At 51.1% G+C, this 15,512-nt stretch overlaps 1 protein-coding gene across 4 annotated transcripts in view; it reads left to right on the top strand.

Moving 5' to 3' along the window:
• SLC25A37 (solute carrier family 25 member 37) overlaps positions 1 to 13,273 on the top strand; it is a 36,705-nt gene extending 23,432 nt beyond the window's left edge. For 2 of the 4 annotated variants that reach the window (XM_026518981.4, XM_026518982.4), the window contains exons 2-4: positions 8,292 to 8,520; positions 10,467 to 10,523; positions 12,345 to 13,273. In XM_026518981.4, coding sequence (XP_026374766.1) covers positions 8,292 to 8,520; positions 10,467 to 10,523; positions 12,345 to 12,865 — 807 coding nt within the window. In that variant the 3' untranslated portion in view covers positions 12,866 to 13,273. Of the gene's footprint in view, positions 1 to 8,291; positions 8,521 to 8,554; positions 9,146 to 10,466; positions 10,524 to 12,344 lie in introns of those variants that run through there. The other 2 variants (XM_026518984.4, XM_048212283.2) reach the window with 2 other exon arrangements.
• Positions 13,274 to 15,512: the final 2,239 nt, after the last annotated feature.

Here is a 15,512-nt window from a genome sequence, read left to right as displayed (position 1 = left end):
AGCTGTTCAGGGCCTCCCGTAGTCCAGCCCCAACCTGCCTTTCTCTCAGCGAACATTTATTGATTATCTAATGCTCAGCCTGCCTCCTGAGCCCAGGGCTACCTCTCCATCTGCACCTTACCTCTGCATTTCCCCTCGGACATACCCTTCAGCCATACCTTCCTCTGGCTCCCAGGCCCCCCTGCACATTCACATTCCCCCTTGACAGAGTTGTTCACTTCCTCTCCCCGCCCTGTTGACCTTTTATTTTTTTTTTCAATCAAAATAACATATGCACAAAGTCAAAAAATCAAATTAGAAAGATGGGATCGTAAAGACCGCTCCATTTCTTAGCAGTTGCAATACTGTTCCTCTTTCGAGGGACAGCAAGCGGCCCCTCTTCTGCCACACTTTCTGGGCTGTATGTGATCTGGGGTCTGTCTGACTCCTCATACTGTGGCCTGGTCCCAGGAGAAGTGGTGTTTGGGGCCGTGGCTTCTCCCCTGGTTTTGGTTCTTTTGGTTCTTTTGGTGGAAATGTGGTTCTTTTGGGTGGAATGCCTAAATACTTAGGCATTTTATCCTTAGAAACAGCAGTGCCCCGAAGCACACCTCTAATGGGCCCTGGAGGTTTCAGGATTCCGTCTGGAGAGTATGAGTGAGAGATGGTGCGACCGCTTCGCAGGCCAGACCCCACACTTTAGAGACAGCCCGCAACCAGGAACGTTGGAGTGTGGCTGGTCTGTTCAGATGAAAATCGGGCCTCCTGTGGGACGTGAGTGGAAAGACAGAGTGACCTTGCTGGTTTGCTCTTCCGTGTGTGAGTCTCCTTCCTCCCACCCTCTCCTGAGCATCAGGGTGACCGTGAATGGAGGGGTGTCTGGCCCTTCTGATAGGGGAGGCAGGGAAATCGGTGCGGACACGATTTAGCTCGAGGTGTGTTCCCACCAGCTCTCATCTGTTTTGTCTTGGTGCAGCTCTTCTCACGATGGGAGAGTGAGCTGGCCGTCTGCTGCTTTAAAATAGTGGTTCTCACCAGGGGCTTTCAGAATGTATGTGCCTGGAACTCCCCACGCACCACACCACCACATGCTTCATTCCCCTACCTGGTGCCCCCCTTTTTTGGGGGTGGTGGGTGGAGGCAAGGACTTCCTTTAAGGAGTCCTTTTTCTCTTGCTGGTTCCTTAACTTTAAGAGGATCAAGTTTTCCTTTTGATTAAAAAAAGAGAGACAAAGTACATTCTCTTTATGTCTATACTTTTGCCAATTTGGGAGATTTAAGAAGACATGATTGGGAATTTTGAACTTGAGAATAAACTTCGATGTGCCTCTGCTTGCCGTGACTAGTGTGGTTCTCCTTAAAGTATTTCCTGCAGTGCCCTGTTCCTGGTTAATGTGTGTGGGGATGGTGCCGGGCGGTATCCGCATGCCCCGATTTTGATGATTTCTGCAAGTGTTTTCAGAGGGCCAGGGTGTGATTGTCCGTCTTTTCCGTATCATACATAGTAAGGACGAGGTTCCAGGTCGGGACGCAGATTCTGAGTTGGAACCCTGAGAGAGCTGAAGGCTTTCCTGGGTGGGCGTGCTTCTCCTTGATGTGGTTTGGGTTTCTTCTCTGCCGTGCGTGCCTACTAAGGATTTTGGAAGGCAAGGATAGTACTTTCTGAGCCCTTGATGAGGTCTGTAGCTCCATTCCGGAAGACATTCTGGAAGACAGTTCTTTCCTCACAAAGCCCTGTGCCAAAAAAGCCTCTCTCTCCCGGCCGCCTGCAGGGATGTCCTCGGCTTGACACAGTCTGCGCTGGGTGGTGGTGGATGGGGGCTGGAGTGTCACCAGCAGACCCCAGTGCCGTGGATGGGCTGTGGGTGCAAGTGGGAGAGGTTCGGGCACAGGGCTGAAGGGTGAGACCGTGTGTCCACGGGCGGCTGGCTGTGGGCTGGGAAAATAGGGTGCGGGCTGCCGTTGGGACCTGCAGTCTGGCTTAGGCCATGGTTCCACTGCCCCCTGAGAACTGGTGGCAGACAGGATTGAATTAAATTTACTGATTTGACTGCTTATTTTGCAACGGACACTGAGTGGCAGACACTGGTATGATTTGGCATTTTCGTAGCAGTCTGTGGGTGCCTGAAGGGAATTTCCTTTCTCTGGGAGAAAGGCGGGAACAGCAGAGACTCCTGGGTAGCCTTTTGGGGCCCAGCCCTGGTCCCTCAGTGGGTGGGCATTGTGCTGTGATGTTTGCTCACACCATGATCCGGGAGCCCCGCACACACCCATTCCTGCCCTGTCTCCCCATAGCACCTTCCTCGAAGCAGGAGTGTGGCAAGGAGGAAGGAGGACTTGGAATTCGGGTCAGGTGGGAGGACAGTGGTCCTGTGGTCCCACGATGCTACGGGTCCTTGGGCTGGGCAGGATACGCAGGGAGGTCAGAGGTCTCCCTGCCAGGCTCTGCTTGCTCCCTTTGCTTTTCTTGCTGGGTGCCAGTTTCCTGTCTGACTAGGCAGGTGCCGAGCTATGTGTGCCCTCTGCCCAGGGCCCTTGCAGCTCCTGTCATACGATCCTGCGAGCTCATCTGAGGCAGAGCACACATTTTCCACTCTCCGCCCACCCTCCTCCCCTCAAGAGGAGAGCAGGGCAGCAAGGCGGGCTCATGCTGATTTGTCTTGGGGGGGGGTACGGGACACGTTTGAGCCAAGGCCCTTGCCCCTCCCTCCATCCTGGCCTTGCTGGGAGCTTATGGAGCCTGTTGAAGGCAGATACAGAGGTTGTGTCACCGGCGTGGAACCATGCTATAGAGTTGCCCTTCTAGAGCTGAAGGAGACTCGCTCCGTCACACAGGGAGCGGCAGGACGAGGCCCGAGACCCAGTCTCCTGATTTCTGGGCCAGCTACCTCGTGCTGCTCCTGGCCTTGCTGCTTTTGGGGCCTGTCTTGCAGGCTGCTCCTCCCAGGCGCTGTCTGTGCCTGGGCTGCCCCGGGGCATCCTCCTGACACCCCGAGCCGCTCTCTGCGCTTCCTGCGTCCAGGGCCCACACCACTACAGCTGTTTTCTCGAAGTGTGTTCCGCACGGTGGAACTGGTTATTCCACGAGACAGGGTTTCTGCTGCCCAAGACAAACTCGTAGCAAGTGCCTTGTTAAACACCATTCACAGGCCGCTTTCCTGAAGGACTTCCCAGAGCCTTTAACATGCTAATGTGCATTCCGAATTTCCAAGAGTGGAGAATTAAAAGGCCAGAATGGGATTTATTATAAAGAAAGGGCGTGCAGTGCAGCTGGGCCTGAGGAGGAACTGAAACCCAGGACAGGAAAGGCAGTTTGTGAAATTCTCTGACTCCGTCTTTTGGTTTGTTTTGGTTGTGCTTTTTAATCTCTGCCCTTTCTCTGTGTCTTTTTCCTTCTGTCTACCCTCACACTGGGCTTTTAAAAAAACATCACAGTAAAATCTACGTAACATCAACTTGCCATCCTAACCACGTTTGAGCGCCCGGTTCGGTGGCATTAAGTACATTCCCAGAACCGTACATCTTGCAAAAACGAAACTCTGTGCCCGGGGAACAACCCTGTTCCCCTCCCCCCCATTCTACTTTCTGTTTCTATGGTTTTGGAGACTCCGGGTACCTCATGTTATGGGGAACCAAACGGTATTTGTGTGTGTGTGTGTGTGTGTGTGTGTGTGTGTGAGAGAGAGAGAGAGAGAGAGAGAGACTGCCTTATTTCACTCAGCACCACGTCCTCCAGGTTCACCCAAGTTGTAGCCTATGCCAGAATGTCATTCCTTTTTAAGGCCAAATAATATTCTGTTGTCTGTATGAATCCCTTTTTGTTTATTCATTCATCCATCAAGGGACAGGACGCATGGGTGGTTTCCACTCACCCCCGACTTCTTCTCTGGTCCACAGATCGCTAAAAAATGCGTGGCCCTCAGTTGTACCTTTTACAAGCAGAGTCACTGAAAAACAAAGAGGCGAAACTGCTTCTCTCAGCCCGTCCCTCGACCATACTGGTGCAGACTGGCCACCCCTCTCTCCCCTCGAGCTCCTTTCTGGCACGAGGACGGTCTGTGTCCTTCTCCACTTATCTCCCATGTTGTTTGTTACTTATTTCCCCGGTGACTCTCCTTTCTGCGTCCTGGTGCCCGATCGAGGGCGGGTGCTCCCTGTGGGCAGGTTGAAGAAGTGAAGATCGCACTAAAGGGGCTCTGGCCCTGAACTTGGCCACGGTGGGCCCAGAGGGGCCCTGACTGAGTCCTCCATGCTCAGGGGCCACTTGCCTCTGTCCCAGGCCTGTGTCATTAAATGTGGCCTCCTTTGAGTAGACCCCTGGCTCCCTGGGACAGAGAGATACCCAGTTGTCCTTTTCGTGTCCACAGGGGGTGGTGCATTTTGGTTCAGTAAAATTTACTCCAGCTGCCTCACCCCTAATTTAAAAAGAGAGAGGTGAGAAATCAATCCCAAATTTCCCGATGTGAGCAGTTTTGTCAGGGAGAAGCCTTCCTGACACTATAGAAAGGGTGGGTAGGAGAAGAGACGGTCATCGTTGCCAGCCAGCTCGAGCAAGGCCTTTCCCATGGTGACCTCACTTTGGCTGCCGACAGCTCTCTGGGAGCTTGAGAGGGTATTATTCCACGCCCCGACATTGAGGACCCTGCTCGAGATCCCAGTGCTGGAATTCCGACCGACAAGGTCAGACTGGCTGGCTCTAAAGCTTCCTGCCTCTGACCCCCCCTCTGTACACACCGCCTCCTCAACCACCCCCCCTCACTTAACCCAGGTTCCCTCCCCTTCTGCCAAGGCTGGATGCAGGATGTTACTAGAAAGTGCTAGGGTTGAGAGGGCCCTTTTTTTAGGGTTTCTCCAAACTGAGTGATGACCAGAATCATCTGGGGAATTTAAAAAAAAAAAGTTTAGAATCAACATGTGTTGGAGTAGTGCCCAGATGAACATTTCTAAACATTTCCCCATGATTCTGGTAATCAGCCACTGTGCCAGTCCTCTCCATTTTCCAGTTGAGGACCCTGAGGACCAGAGGGATGAGAGGACATAGCCAAGGCTGCTTGGCCCTGTCGGAGTAGGGGTCAGGTCCAGAATCCCACCTCTCAGCTCCTCATTCCAGGTCCTGTGCGTCTTCTCACACTGCCACCCCCATTGTAAGGGGCTCCTCTGTTTCTACCGACTGGGACCCAAGGGAGGCCTTCACCACAGGCCGGTCTTGCTGTCCATGGCCAGAAATGGGCCGTGAGGGGTGGAGAAGGCAGCCAGCTTCTGCAGTCCGTCCCCAGGGGCCTCTCCTCTAGTCACAGGCCTGGCAGGAGCTACCCTGTATTGACAGGTCCCAGGGACAGGCTGCCTTGGCTCTGGGTGTGGTCAGCAGGTCACCCCTGGGCTTGAGAAATGCAGCAAAATGGGGACTTCTAATCAATAGGGAAGGGGTGGTGGGAGGAACAGGTAACTCCAGGAAAGCTACTCATATTTTGGGGGGAGAGTGAAGTAACGGACCTCATTCCCTCTCACCCCTGTTGGTAGCCTAAGTTGCACACGTCTGTTTGTTCATCCATTCGTTCAGCAAATATTTTTTGGACCCCCCCCCCCCCGCCGTGTGAGACGCTTTAATAGGCATCGTAGATACACTGTAAATAAGACAGACGCAGCCCCCCCCCCCCAGGCGCTTAGACCTCTGCAGGGTTAGGTAACTAGAACCACATCCTTTATTGTCATTAATAGTAACAATGGTCATAGACATTTAATTTTCTCCACCATTCTGTCACTGGAGGAAATGAAAGTGGGGAGACGGTAACCATCTAGCCCAGGGGCACAGCGTAAGTGATGGGATCTGGGTGCCGTCCCTGTTTGCTCTGTGCCGCCTCCCGCCTGGTGCTTCTGCTTTTCATCAGGGCAATTATAGGAAAAAGACGGTGGGCGGGCACTACAGAGCTTTGTCTGCTGTAAAATGTGAGCGATTTCAAGTGTCTTTGAGAATTTAGTACCCTGGGTAGCCTCAGCTATCCTGAGGAAGTGGTTGTGCCTCTTGCACACTGGATGCTTTGCACTCCCGTACTTGGTTCGCTCCGGCCAGGAGCACCCACGGAGCAAAGTCAGATTGATAAATTCCCTCCTTCTTCCCTTGCTCTTGTTTGCTTATAATGTATCCTCCATGATGAAGCCACCGCGAATACTTTTGGAGACATGTTAGAATAGAAAACAGTTCAACAAAAAGGCACAGGGACACTGAGCTCATCCATCCCCACCTGGCACTGCCCTGAACCTGGGCCCAGGCGTGGGGCTTGGGCCCAGGGGGTGTTTTCACCAGAAAACAAGGGGTAAAGTGGTGAGTTCTTTCGTTGTGGGTTTTTTTTGTTTTTGTTTTTTGAGGGTTTTTTTGAGAGAGAGAGAGAAAGTGGGGGAGGGGCCGAGGGAGAGGGACAAGCAGGCTCCACGCCGGGTATGGAGCTGATGCGGGGCTCGATCTCATAATCCCGAGATCATGACCTGAGCCAAAACCAAGAATCAGACCCTTAACTGATTGAGCCACCCAGGCGCCCCAAGTGGTGAGTTTTTAATTTAGCTAAATTTAATTTAAAAAACAGTCTTATAATCAGAGGTAGTCTTTGATTTTGGGGGGGAGGGGCATTAAAAATGTCCTTTCATAGAAGATGGTTGTAATGGAGGGCAGTGGTGATTGTTACTCATGTTGTTACTGTTTCGTGCCCTTTCTTGGCAAAATGAAAAGTTGCCAATGATGTGCCCATTTTCCTTGTGGTTTTTACTAACTGGTGACATCTGAAAATGACCATTAATTTTTAAAATTTGTTTATTTTTTAAACTCAAGTGTAGTTAAATGCAGCGTTACATTAGTTTCAGGAGTACAGTGTAGTGACTCAGCACTTCCATACAGTACTCAGTGCTCGTTACGGTACGTTTAGTCCTACTCCCTATCACCCAGTTCACCCACCCCCCACCCCTTCCCCTCTGGCAAACACCAGTGTGCGCTCTCTAGTGAAGAGTCTGTTGTTTTGTTTGTTGTTTGTCTCTTTTTTTCTTAATTTGTTCGTTTGTTTCTTAAATTCCATATGAGTGTTAATTTAAATCATTGGTTTTCACACTATTCCTCTGAGCCCTGGAATTGCTGGGTTGCTGGGGGGGCGGGTGCATAGGGGTGCCTGCCTCGGAGTGAGAAGAGAGCCCAGAGCTCTCCCCCCATTCTCAATTAGAGAAATTCTTCTTCCATTTTACATATTAGCTTTGGGTATGATTTTGTTTGGTGATAAAAGGATATCCCTGCTCACGGTTGGAGACCCTCTACTCTAGACTGTGTGTGTTGAGCAGAGAGGAGGAAGGCATGCTGTTGTTTTGCAGGACTGAGCCAGGGTGGGTCTTTCACCTGGCAGATGTTATCTCCTGTACCAGTCAGGGTTCTCCAGAGAGACCAAACCAGGAGAGAGGGAGAGAGAGTGTGTGCGCGTAGAGCCACCAAACTACACAGGGTAATCTGTTTCACTCAAAGTCTAATTTAATGATATAAATGTTAATCTCATCTAAGAAATACCTCCATAGCAACATCTAGACTAGTGTTGGGCCATAGTTGGAGCCATTGTGGGTACCATGGTCTTGCTATGTTGATACATAAATTAACTGTCCTACTTACTTAAGTGCCCTGGTCGTCCGATACAGATAACAGAGATGGGGAAAGCCGAGTTCTGCCTCAAGGAGGCAAGGCTACACACAGGAAGAAATTAAGAGCAGGACCATTTATATGTCAAGTGCTAACTTCTGAAGACAAAATGTAAAATGCATTTAGAGGAGCTGTGGGATGAGGTCTGGAGCACCCCTGGGAGATTCCTGGTGGGGGCTGAGCAGGAGCATTCAGAACATGGAAGTCTCAGGTAAGTGAGGACACGGACTCTGGGACCAGAGGGGGAACCACAGGATAAGAATGCTTCCAGTTGACTAAGCCTCTGAGTGTCTTAAGAGGTTCACATGTGTTTTTCATTTGATGTTTGTGACCATCCTGGTTTTTTTAATCGGGGCTTCCCGTGGTCCAGAGAGGTTAAGGGATTCCTCAGGGTCACACAGCTTGCTGGTGGCAGGGTACATCTTCCTAGTTCATATCCTGGCCCCAGCCTTCTTCCCCCCTGCTGGCCATCATGAAATCCATGCGATGTGCGTACGTGTCCAGGAAGGAGGGAATCAGCTCCTCGCCGAGGAATCCTGTGAAACTGAAAATGGACAGTTTGCTGTCACTCTCTCCCTGGGTCTTTTTTTCCTCTTTACCATCCTTGTTAACTTCCACCATTTTGTGTTCTTGCCTCCCCCCCCAGACACGAATGCAGAGTTTGAATCCAGATCCCAAAGCGCAGTACACAAGTGTCTACGGAGCCCTCAAGAAAATCGTTCGGACTGAAGGCTTCTGGAGGCCGCTGCGAGGCCTCAACGTGATGATGATGGGCGCAGGGCCGGCCCACGCCTTGTATTTCGCCTGCTATGAAAACATGAAAAGGACTTTAAATGCTGTTTTCCACCACCAAGGAAACAGCCACCTAGCCAACGGTATTTTGAAAGCGTTTGTCTGGAGTTAGAGAGCTCTCTCCTTCAACAGACCCTTCCCCAGGGTTCTCCTCCCTGTGACCCAGCAGCCTGACGCCTCATCTCCGCCGCGCTTGCTTACGAATAAAGAACTCTAGAGTTGTGTGTGCACACACACCCAACACACGCACACACACACACACACACACATGCTTTTTCTGTTCCCCTCCTTCGCTTTCTAAAGCCTGGGGGAAGTCGGTGACAGAGGTGTTTCAGTTTGCATTGTTGCGTGGGTTTTTCATTTTGTTTTTTTGTTTTGTTTTGTTTTTTTTTTAAGACATTGAAAAGCAATTAATGATCAGATCTAGGAAAAAAAACCCTGAATAGAAACAAAACTTTTCAATGCTGGATTCAAAAAAAAAAATGTTATCTGGACAGCTTCTTTGAGACTATTTAAAAACTGGTTCAACAGGTCTCTGCAACGTCAAGATCTAACTAAGCTTTAAAAGGTCAAGAAGTTTTATGGCTGACAAAGGATTTGCTGCAGCACAGGCCACCTTTCCCACCTTAAGCCTCTGGGGATCTGGGGATTTCGCCCCCATTCTCTGCTGTTGGTCTCGGTGGCATCTCTCAGCGAGCAAGGGCTGGAGTAGTTTTCCTTTGTTGTTTTGAGGGAGAGAGGCGGGAGGGGGCTTGGGTTGGTGGGCGGGCGGGCAGCTCTTTCCCCCTCTCCTGTGGGTTCTGCTTTGGTTGGTTTTTGTTTGGGGCATGGAATAAGGTGTCCTTATTTTAACAAAACTGATTTTTCAACACTGAAGAGATAAGAGTGACCAGCAACAGCTTTCCCCCCTTCTTTTTGTACTACTAAGAGGGAACCCAAAAGCATCCCTTCCATCAGCAAACCCTGGTAATAATAACTACCTGGCGGGTTTGCAGACATTTATTTTGCTTTAAAAAAAAAATGGGCCCCTGGTTCCATTTATCAAGACGGTCCCTAAGGGTCACCCTCTGATGCTGTCCCCCTGAGTCCGTGGCCTTAGGGTTTGCCTTGTGTAATGGTTTGGTCCCTGGGCCACTGAAGCCCTTGGAGGCGGTTGGATGGAACACAGTTCTGCCCAGCGCTGTTACCGCTTCGCTGCGATGTATGCTGTGGTTGCGTTTTGACCTTTCTGGTGGTAATCGTAAGTGTGTGCAGAGGGGGGAGGGGGCTTTATATGCATTTCTGAAGCATTATCCTGGTGTTGCTCATTCCTCCCACCTTCCGGGGCTAATCTTAATTGCTGGGCAGTGTCACCTGCCTCGGGAGGAAGCCCAAAAGCAAAATTCCAGGCCTGAATTAGAGTTCAGAAGTTCCTGGTTCTTGAAGCCAGGCCAGTGAGAGCCTCAAGATGGGGTCTGCTGTCTCCGAGACAAGTCATCACTCTGCAGCCCAGCCCTGGAAATCTGCCATACACAGAGCTTCCTGATGTCTGCTTCTCCTGCCTGTTTTCTTGAAAATGCCTGGATTTTATTAAGGATCTTTCTTTTTAAATTTCTTTTCTTTTTCTCCCCTCTTAGCTATATATATATGTCATCCCCTTTGCTTGCCCCAGCTCAAGGGCAGAGTAAATTAGTCCGTAGACAAAGGAGGGACAGGAGAGAATTAAAATCTGGACAGTTTCCCACGGTGGAAAGTCACTAAACGTGATTTCTGGGTGCCGTCGGCCTCAGCAGGTCTAACCTTTCCCAGCATTGGCTACACATCTGTAGGGTAGACATGTGCCTCATGGCACCTGTGTAATAGTCCCCATTTTTGCCAACCATTCAATCATCACTTTACGTTTTGAAGAGTCAGTGCTCACCTGAGGGCAACTGGGCATAGATTTTGCTTCTTAGAAAGCTCTGTGCAGGGTTCCATCTGATTTTAGGTTCCGGGAACTTCCTCAGAACACCTGGTCGCAGAGGGTAATTTTCTGGAGTTTGTTTTGCAGGGATAGCTGGGAGTATGGCCACCCTGCTCCACGATGCGGTAATGAATCCAGCAGAAGGTAATGCTTCATGGTCCCAGGGAATGGCAGGAGGGGATATGGAAGGGGCAGGAGAAACGGTGGTGGGTGGGGACGGAAGGTGGGACAAGGGGACTTCCGGCCCCCAGTCAGAATAAGCAAATTCTTTACCACATTAGCAAAGGCCTTGAAAAGGGGCTGGGCATTTGAGTTTATGGTGTTCCTGTTCCCTGTGGTCCACGGACCAGCAGCATCAGCATCTCCTGGGAGCGTGTTAGGAATGCTTACTCTAGTCCCACCCCAGACCTGCTAAATCGGTCTCTGGGGAGTAGAGACAGGGAGTCTGTTTTAACAAGCTCCCTTGGCTAGTCTTTGGCACTCCTGTAAAACCTGTGTGTACGTGTACATGTGTGCACAGGCACGTACACGCACTCTCACGCACACAGACACACGCACACCCTCTGGCCCTTATTAACCTTTATCAATCGTAGACAAATTTAGGGTGAAGCCGTCAAAGGCCATTTATTAGGGCTTAGGTTCAATTTGCTTTTTTAAAAGAGATCTGAAATCATTACGGACCATCCCAAACATACGCAGATGTGGAGCGAAGAGTGTTAGGAATGCCCGTGTGCGCCCCTCTCTACTCGTGATTTAACCTTTGGCCATCTTGTCCTAGCCAGCTCCTCCCGCGTTATCTTTTTTTTTATTTTGAATTTGGGAGCAGTGGAAAATGGTTGTCAGCCGTGCAGACGTGAGTCCTTAGCCGACTCGGGTCTGCACAGCGAGGAGCTTTGGGGCCTGCTACTGGGCATCCTCCCACCTGGGTTATTCTCGGTGTGACATGTATGACCCTCTCCACCTTTCTCCCCATCTGAAAATGGTCCCTTGCCAGAAGGGAAATCAGGGGTAAAACGTCAGCATTTTAAGTCTTGTGTTATGAGTGTGTCTGTTTTTGTCTTTTAAGGTGAAAATTTCTTATTTGCTCTCAGCTGCCTCCCATCCCCTGGCAGACAGGGGACTTGTTCTGACCTTCGGGGACTTGATGGGTCAGACTGGGAGAGGTGGGCTTCGTTTTTGTGTGTTTAGGGCCGTGCATCCAGGGACCTGGTCAGTGACCAGTTAATTAGCCTGTGTCACCAGGCAAGAATTTTGTTTCTGCTTTTCAAAGAGAAAAGCAGATATACTGAGTTAAGGACTTCATTTGGCTACAAGTAAAGCAGAGCGCACTGCATGTGTCCATTTGGCAGTGCAGGGGGCTATTACCACTCAAGCCTGACGGACCCCAGTTGGCCCCCAGTTGCCTCATGTCCTTTGACCCAGCAGTTACTTCTGTACTTTAAGCCAGGGTCTTCACTGGAGTTTGTCACTGAATCTGGGCTCACGTAATTCCAGTGTTTCTTCCAAGTGCGCTGTGACATGCAGAAGCTAAAACCGCTGTGTGCAGGCCACATGCAGAGAATAAAAGATGGGACACACGTGCAGCTGGGGTGGTGGAGGGCAGAGAGGCCAGGAGGGCGGGGTTCAGTTTTGCCGCAGGTGCGATGCTGGAGGCCTCTGGGATCCAGGGGATCAGAACAGTGAGTCTAGTCTGAAGTGGCTGCCTGGTTCGGGGACCACCTTCTGGGGGCTGCAGGCAGGAGACACTGAGCACCGGGTCCTGGGGCTACGTCTGCAAATGGGAGAGCCCGGAGCTGGCTTGTTTGCTCAGGCTGGGGCTGCGTGTGTGCTAGCTCTCTGGGACCTGGTACCGGTGTGTCTAAACTTGCTTGTTTCTCTTTACGGCTTGGCTGCCCATTTCGCTCCGACCCGGGGTGGGGCCAAACCCAACCAACCACCCCCCGACTGCCGGCGGCCCGACCCCAGTTGTGAAACAGCGCATGCAGATGTACGACTCGCCGCACCGGTCGGCGCTTCGCTGCGTCTGGACAGTTTGGAGGACCGAGGGCTTGGGGGCCTTCTACCGGAGCTACACCACACAGCTGACCATGAACATTCCCTTCCAGTCCATCCACTTCATCACCTATGAGTTCCTGCAGGAGCAAGTCAACCCTCACCGGGGCTACAACCCACAGTCCCACATCATCTCGGGCGGGCTGGCCGGGGCCCTGGCTGCAGCCGCCACCACCCCCCTGGACGTCTGCAAGACCCTCCTCAACACTCAGGAGAACATGGCCCTCAACCTGGCCAACATCAGTGGCCGGCTGTCGGGCATGGCCAATGCCTTCAGGACGGTGTACCAGCTCAATGGCCTACCCGGCTACTTCAAGGGCATGCAGGCACGCGTCATCTACCAGATGCCCTCCACTGCCATTTCCTGGTCTGTCTATGAGTTCTTCAAGTACTTTCTCACCAAGCACAAGCTGGAGAATCGAGCTCCGTACTAAAGGAACAGGCTGTGGGCAGTGATTCCAGAATCTTTTATTTTTAAAAGACTTGCCCTGCCTGCTTCCATTCCCTTGTCCTCACACCGAGATTGTTTTGGCAGGGTGTTGGCAAGGTGGGCCCTCTGCTCCCTGACGCCTGAGAGAGAGGGGACAGTGGGACAGCTGCTTACTGGAAGGCCGTCCACAGGGACGTCCGTGGTGGTAGGTGGGGGAAGACTTTGGAAGGGGAGTGAGGGACGGCTTTTGCCGTCCCTCCCCTGACAGGAATGTAGCTTTCCTGCCCCACTGTAGCAGTCTCCAGCCCTATAATCGCAGCTCACACGGGAGGGGAGAAAATGTGCAGTGACTGAAAACATTAAAGAAAAAAAGAGCATTCTGTATATAAAAGTTCTAGTATACAGTACAAAATAGATGGATAATGTTTATCCTTTATTTTTCTATGTAGAAGTTTTTGGGTGTGTGTGTGTGTGTGTGTGTGTGTGCGCATGTGTGCAAATAGGTGGTACAGCTAGGCATATCACGCTGTTTAAAAAAAAAAAATAGAGGGCTGAATTCTTCCATTGGGTTAAGTAAAAAGGCACCAAAGTGAAAAATTGCTGAATGTGGCCTAAAATTGTGTTAAGCCCCCAGATGGAAGTTTCGCTTGAATATAAAATAATAAAGTTTATATTTTGAATTTCTCTTTTCGTGGGGGAAAAAGGTACGTTGCAAACAAAATCAAAATAACGATATGTTACTTCCAGCTACTTTTTTTCTCCCCTTATTCAATCAGTCACCGTGTGCCTTTTCCTTTTGTCTTTCCCGAAAATTCCAAGACCAAAGATCTGGCCCTGGGGCATTTTCTCGTGCTGTAGGCGCGTACACATGCATACACAATGGTGTCAGGATGGGTCACACTGGAGGACGGTGGCCCCCAGCAGGACTGCGACGACTAGCCTTATTCCTGCTGACACCATTCCCTTCCGTGTCGTGAGTGATCAGATGTCTGCCTCCCTGGGCCAGCACTTAGTAGCTCTTGAAATGCGAAGGTTTTGTTACTTGTTGGAAGGCAGTTGGGATAAATCCTCTGTAGGACTTATTTCTGCTTTAGCCTTTAACTCCGGCACCTCAGACATTCGTGTGTGTGTGTGTGTGTGTGTGTGTGTGTGTGTGTGACTAAATCTGTGTCCCTGTCAAGTATGTCTGTGGCATTTGTCCGTCCCTCTGTCCACCATTAGTTCACCTGGCACGGAGCCCCTCACCTCGCAGGGACAGAGGCCAGGCCCTCCGGCCAAGCCCAGCTGCTGAAGGGAGACCTGGACCCTCGTGCACAAATCAGGCTGCCTCTGCAGAGCTGTCTTCAGCCTCACGCATCTGCATCAGCCGGGAACTTGAGGCCTAACTGCCTTGTTGTTTGAAATGGCGCGTCGGAGCCAGATTACCACTGAGAGAATGCAAGCTGGTTTCCTCTGGCCACGCCCTTTGATTGGCTGCCAGACATCTCCAAGGGAAGCCCAAATGGCTTCACTGTTTCCTTCTGGAGCCCTTTAAAAATGAGCAGGAAGCACGTGTATGTTCGATCTGGCGGGCCTGGCCCTGACCTTCGGCCTTTGTCCTTTGCCCCTGACCTGCCCCACGGTCAAGGTAGTGCACCTCGCTGAGATACAGATCCGGGCTCCTTTGGAGGCTGTCACTCGGCCAAGAACTCAAGGTGGCACTGGGACAGTTTTCATCTTGGGACCCTGCACGCTGCCTTCAGGAGTCGTTCTGAGGTCAGAGACGGAAGGGGGCTGTATCAGGCAGCTCCCACGTGTGCCCCACGAGCAGGACCTTGCTCCCGGGCTGGGAGGGCTCCGCTGCTGGCCTGTCTTACTTTGGAATTAACCACTCCCCACCCCCTGCCAGTTGGAAACCAGTTGCAGCAAGCCTCTGTCCCACCTGGGGGTGCAAAAAGCCCATGGAGACCGTGATGCTCTGGGAAGTATTTACATCCTCGACTAAAACATGCTGTGCATTACTGTTACATTCTGCAAAAGGAAGAAAACCAGAGAGAATTCTAAAATAATGATCCAACTGCTCTTTCTCATCCTCTTAAGATGTGCCACATGCTACAAAATATTCTCTCTTCCAGGATTTTGGTTTCGATTGCATTCTGAAAAGAAAACTGTTCACTTCTCTAGGAAAACTCCTTTGGGTAAGGCATGCAAGAAGGAGAGGCAGGAAGTGGGTTTGAGAGCTCTGTGGACTGAGCTGGAAGGTCTGCCCACGGCTCTCCTCTCACCGTACAGATGGATTGGCCGGGAAGTGGGGTGATGCCACCTGGCCTGCCTTCCCTACTGGACCTTCATGAGGCTGGATGAGCCGTGGATCTGAGAGAGTTTTGAAAGTGTGAAGCACTAAACAAATGTAAGTGGTCTTAATCTTGTGGGAATTGAATTTCCCCCTTGCTCTGAGCTCTGTGTTGTTGCTTCGTGCAATCTACAGTCCAGTTGTCAGTTGTGACTTTGACATTGAGAAGTAACTAACTAGGAAAATGTTGTCACCCCACCCCGGTGGCAACCAGCTTCACGTAATCATGGCACCCGCGTGGTCTCTCGTGCGTTTGGGGTGACCTCTGCAGTCAGGCACGCCCCTTGAGTACGGTGCTCAGGAACAGTGTGTGCACAGG

The sequence above is a fragment of the Ursus arctos genome, unplaced genomic scaffold (genome assembly GCF_023065955.2).
Source record: "Ursus arctos isolate Adak ecotype North America unplaced genomic scaffold, UrsArc2.0 scaffold_11, whole genome shotgun sequence".
NCBI classification, from domain to species: Eukaryota; Metazoa; Chordata; class Mammalia; order Carnivora; family Ursidae; genus Ursus; species Ursus arctos.
Note: the sequence above shows the minus strand (reverse complement) of the source record. Positions and strands in the feature narration are given on the sequence as shown.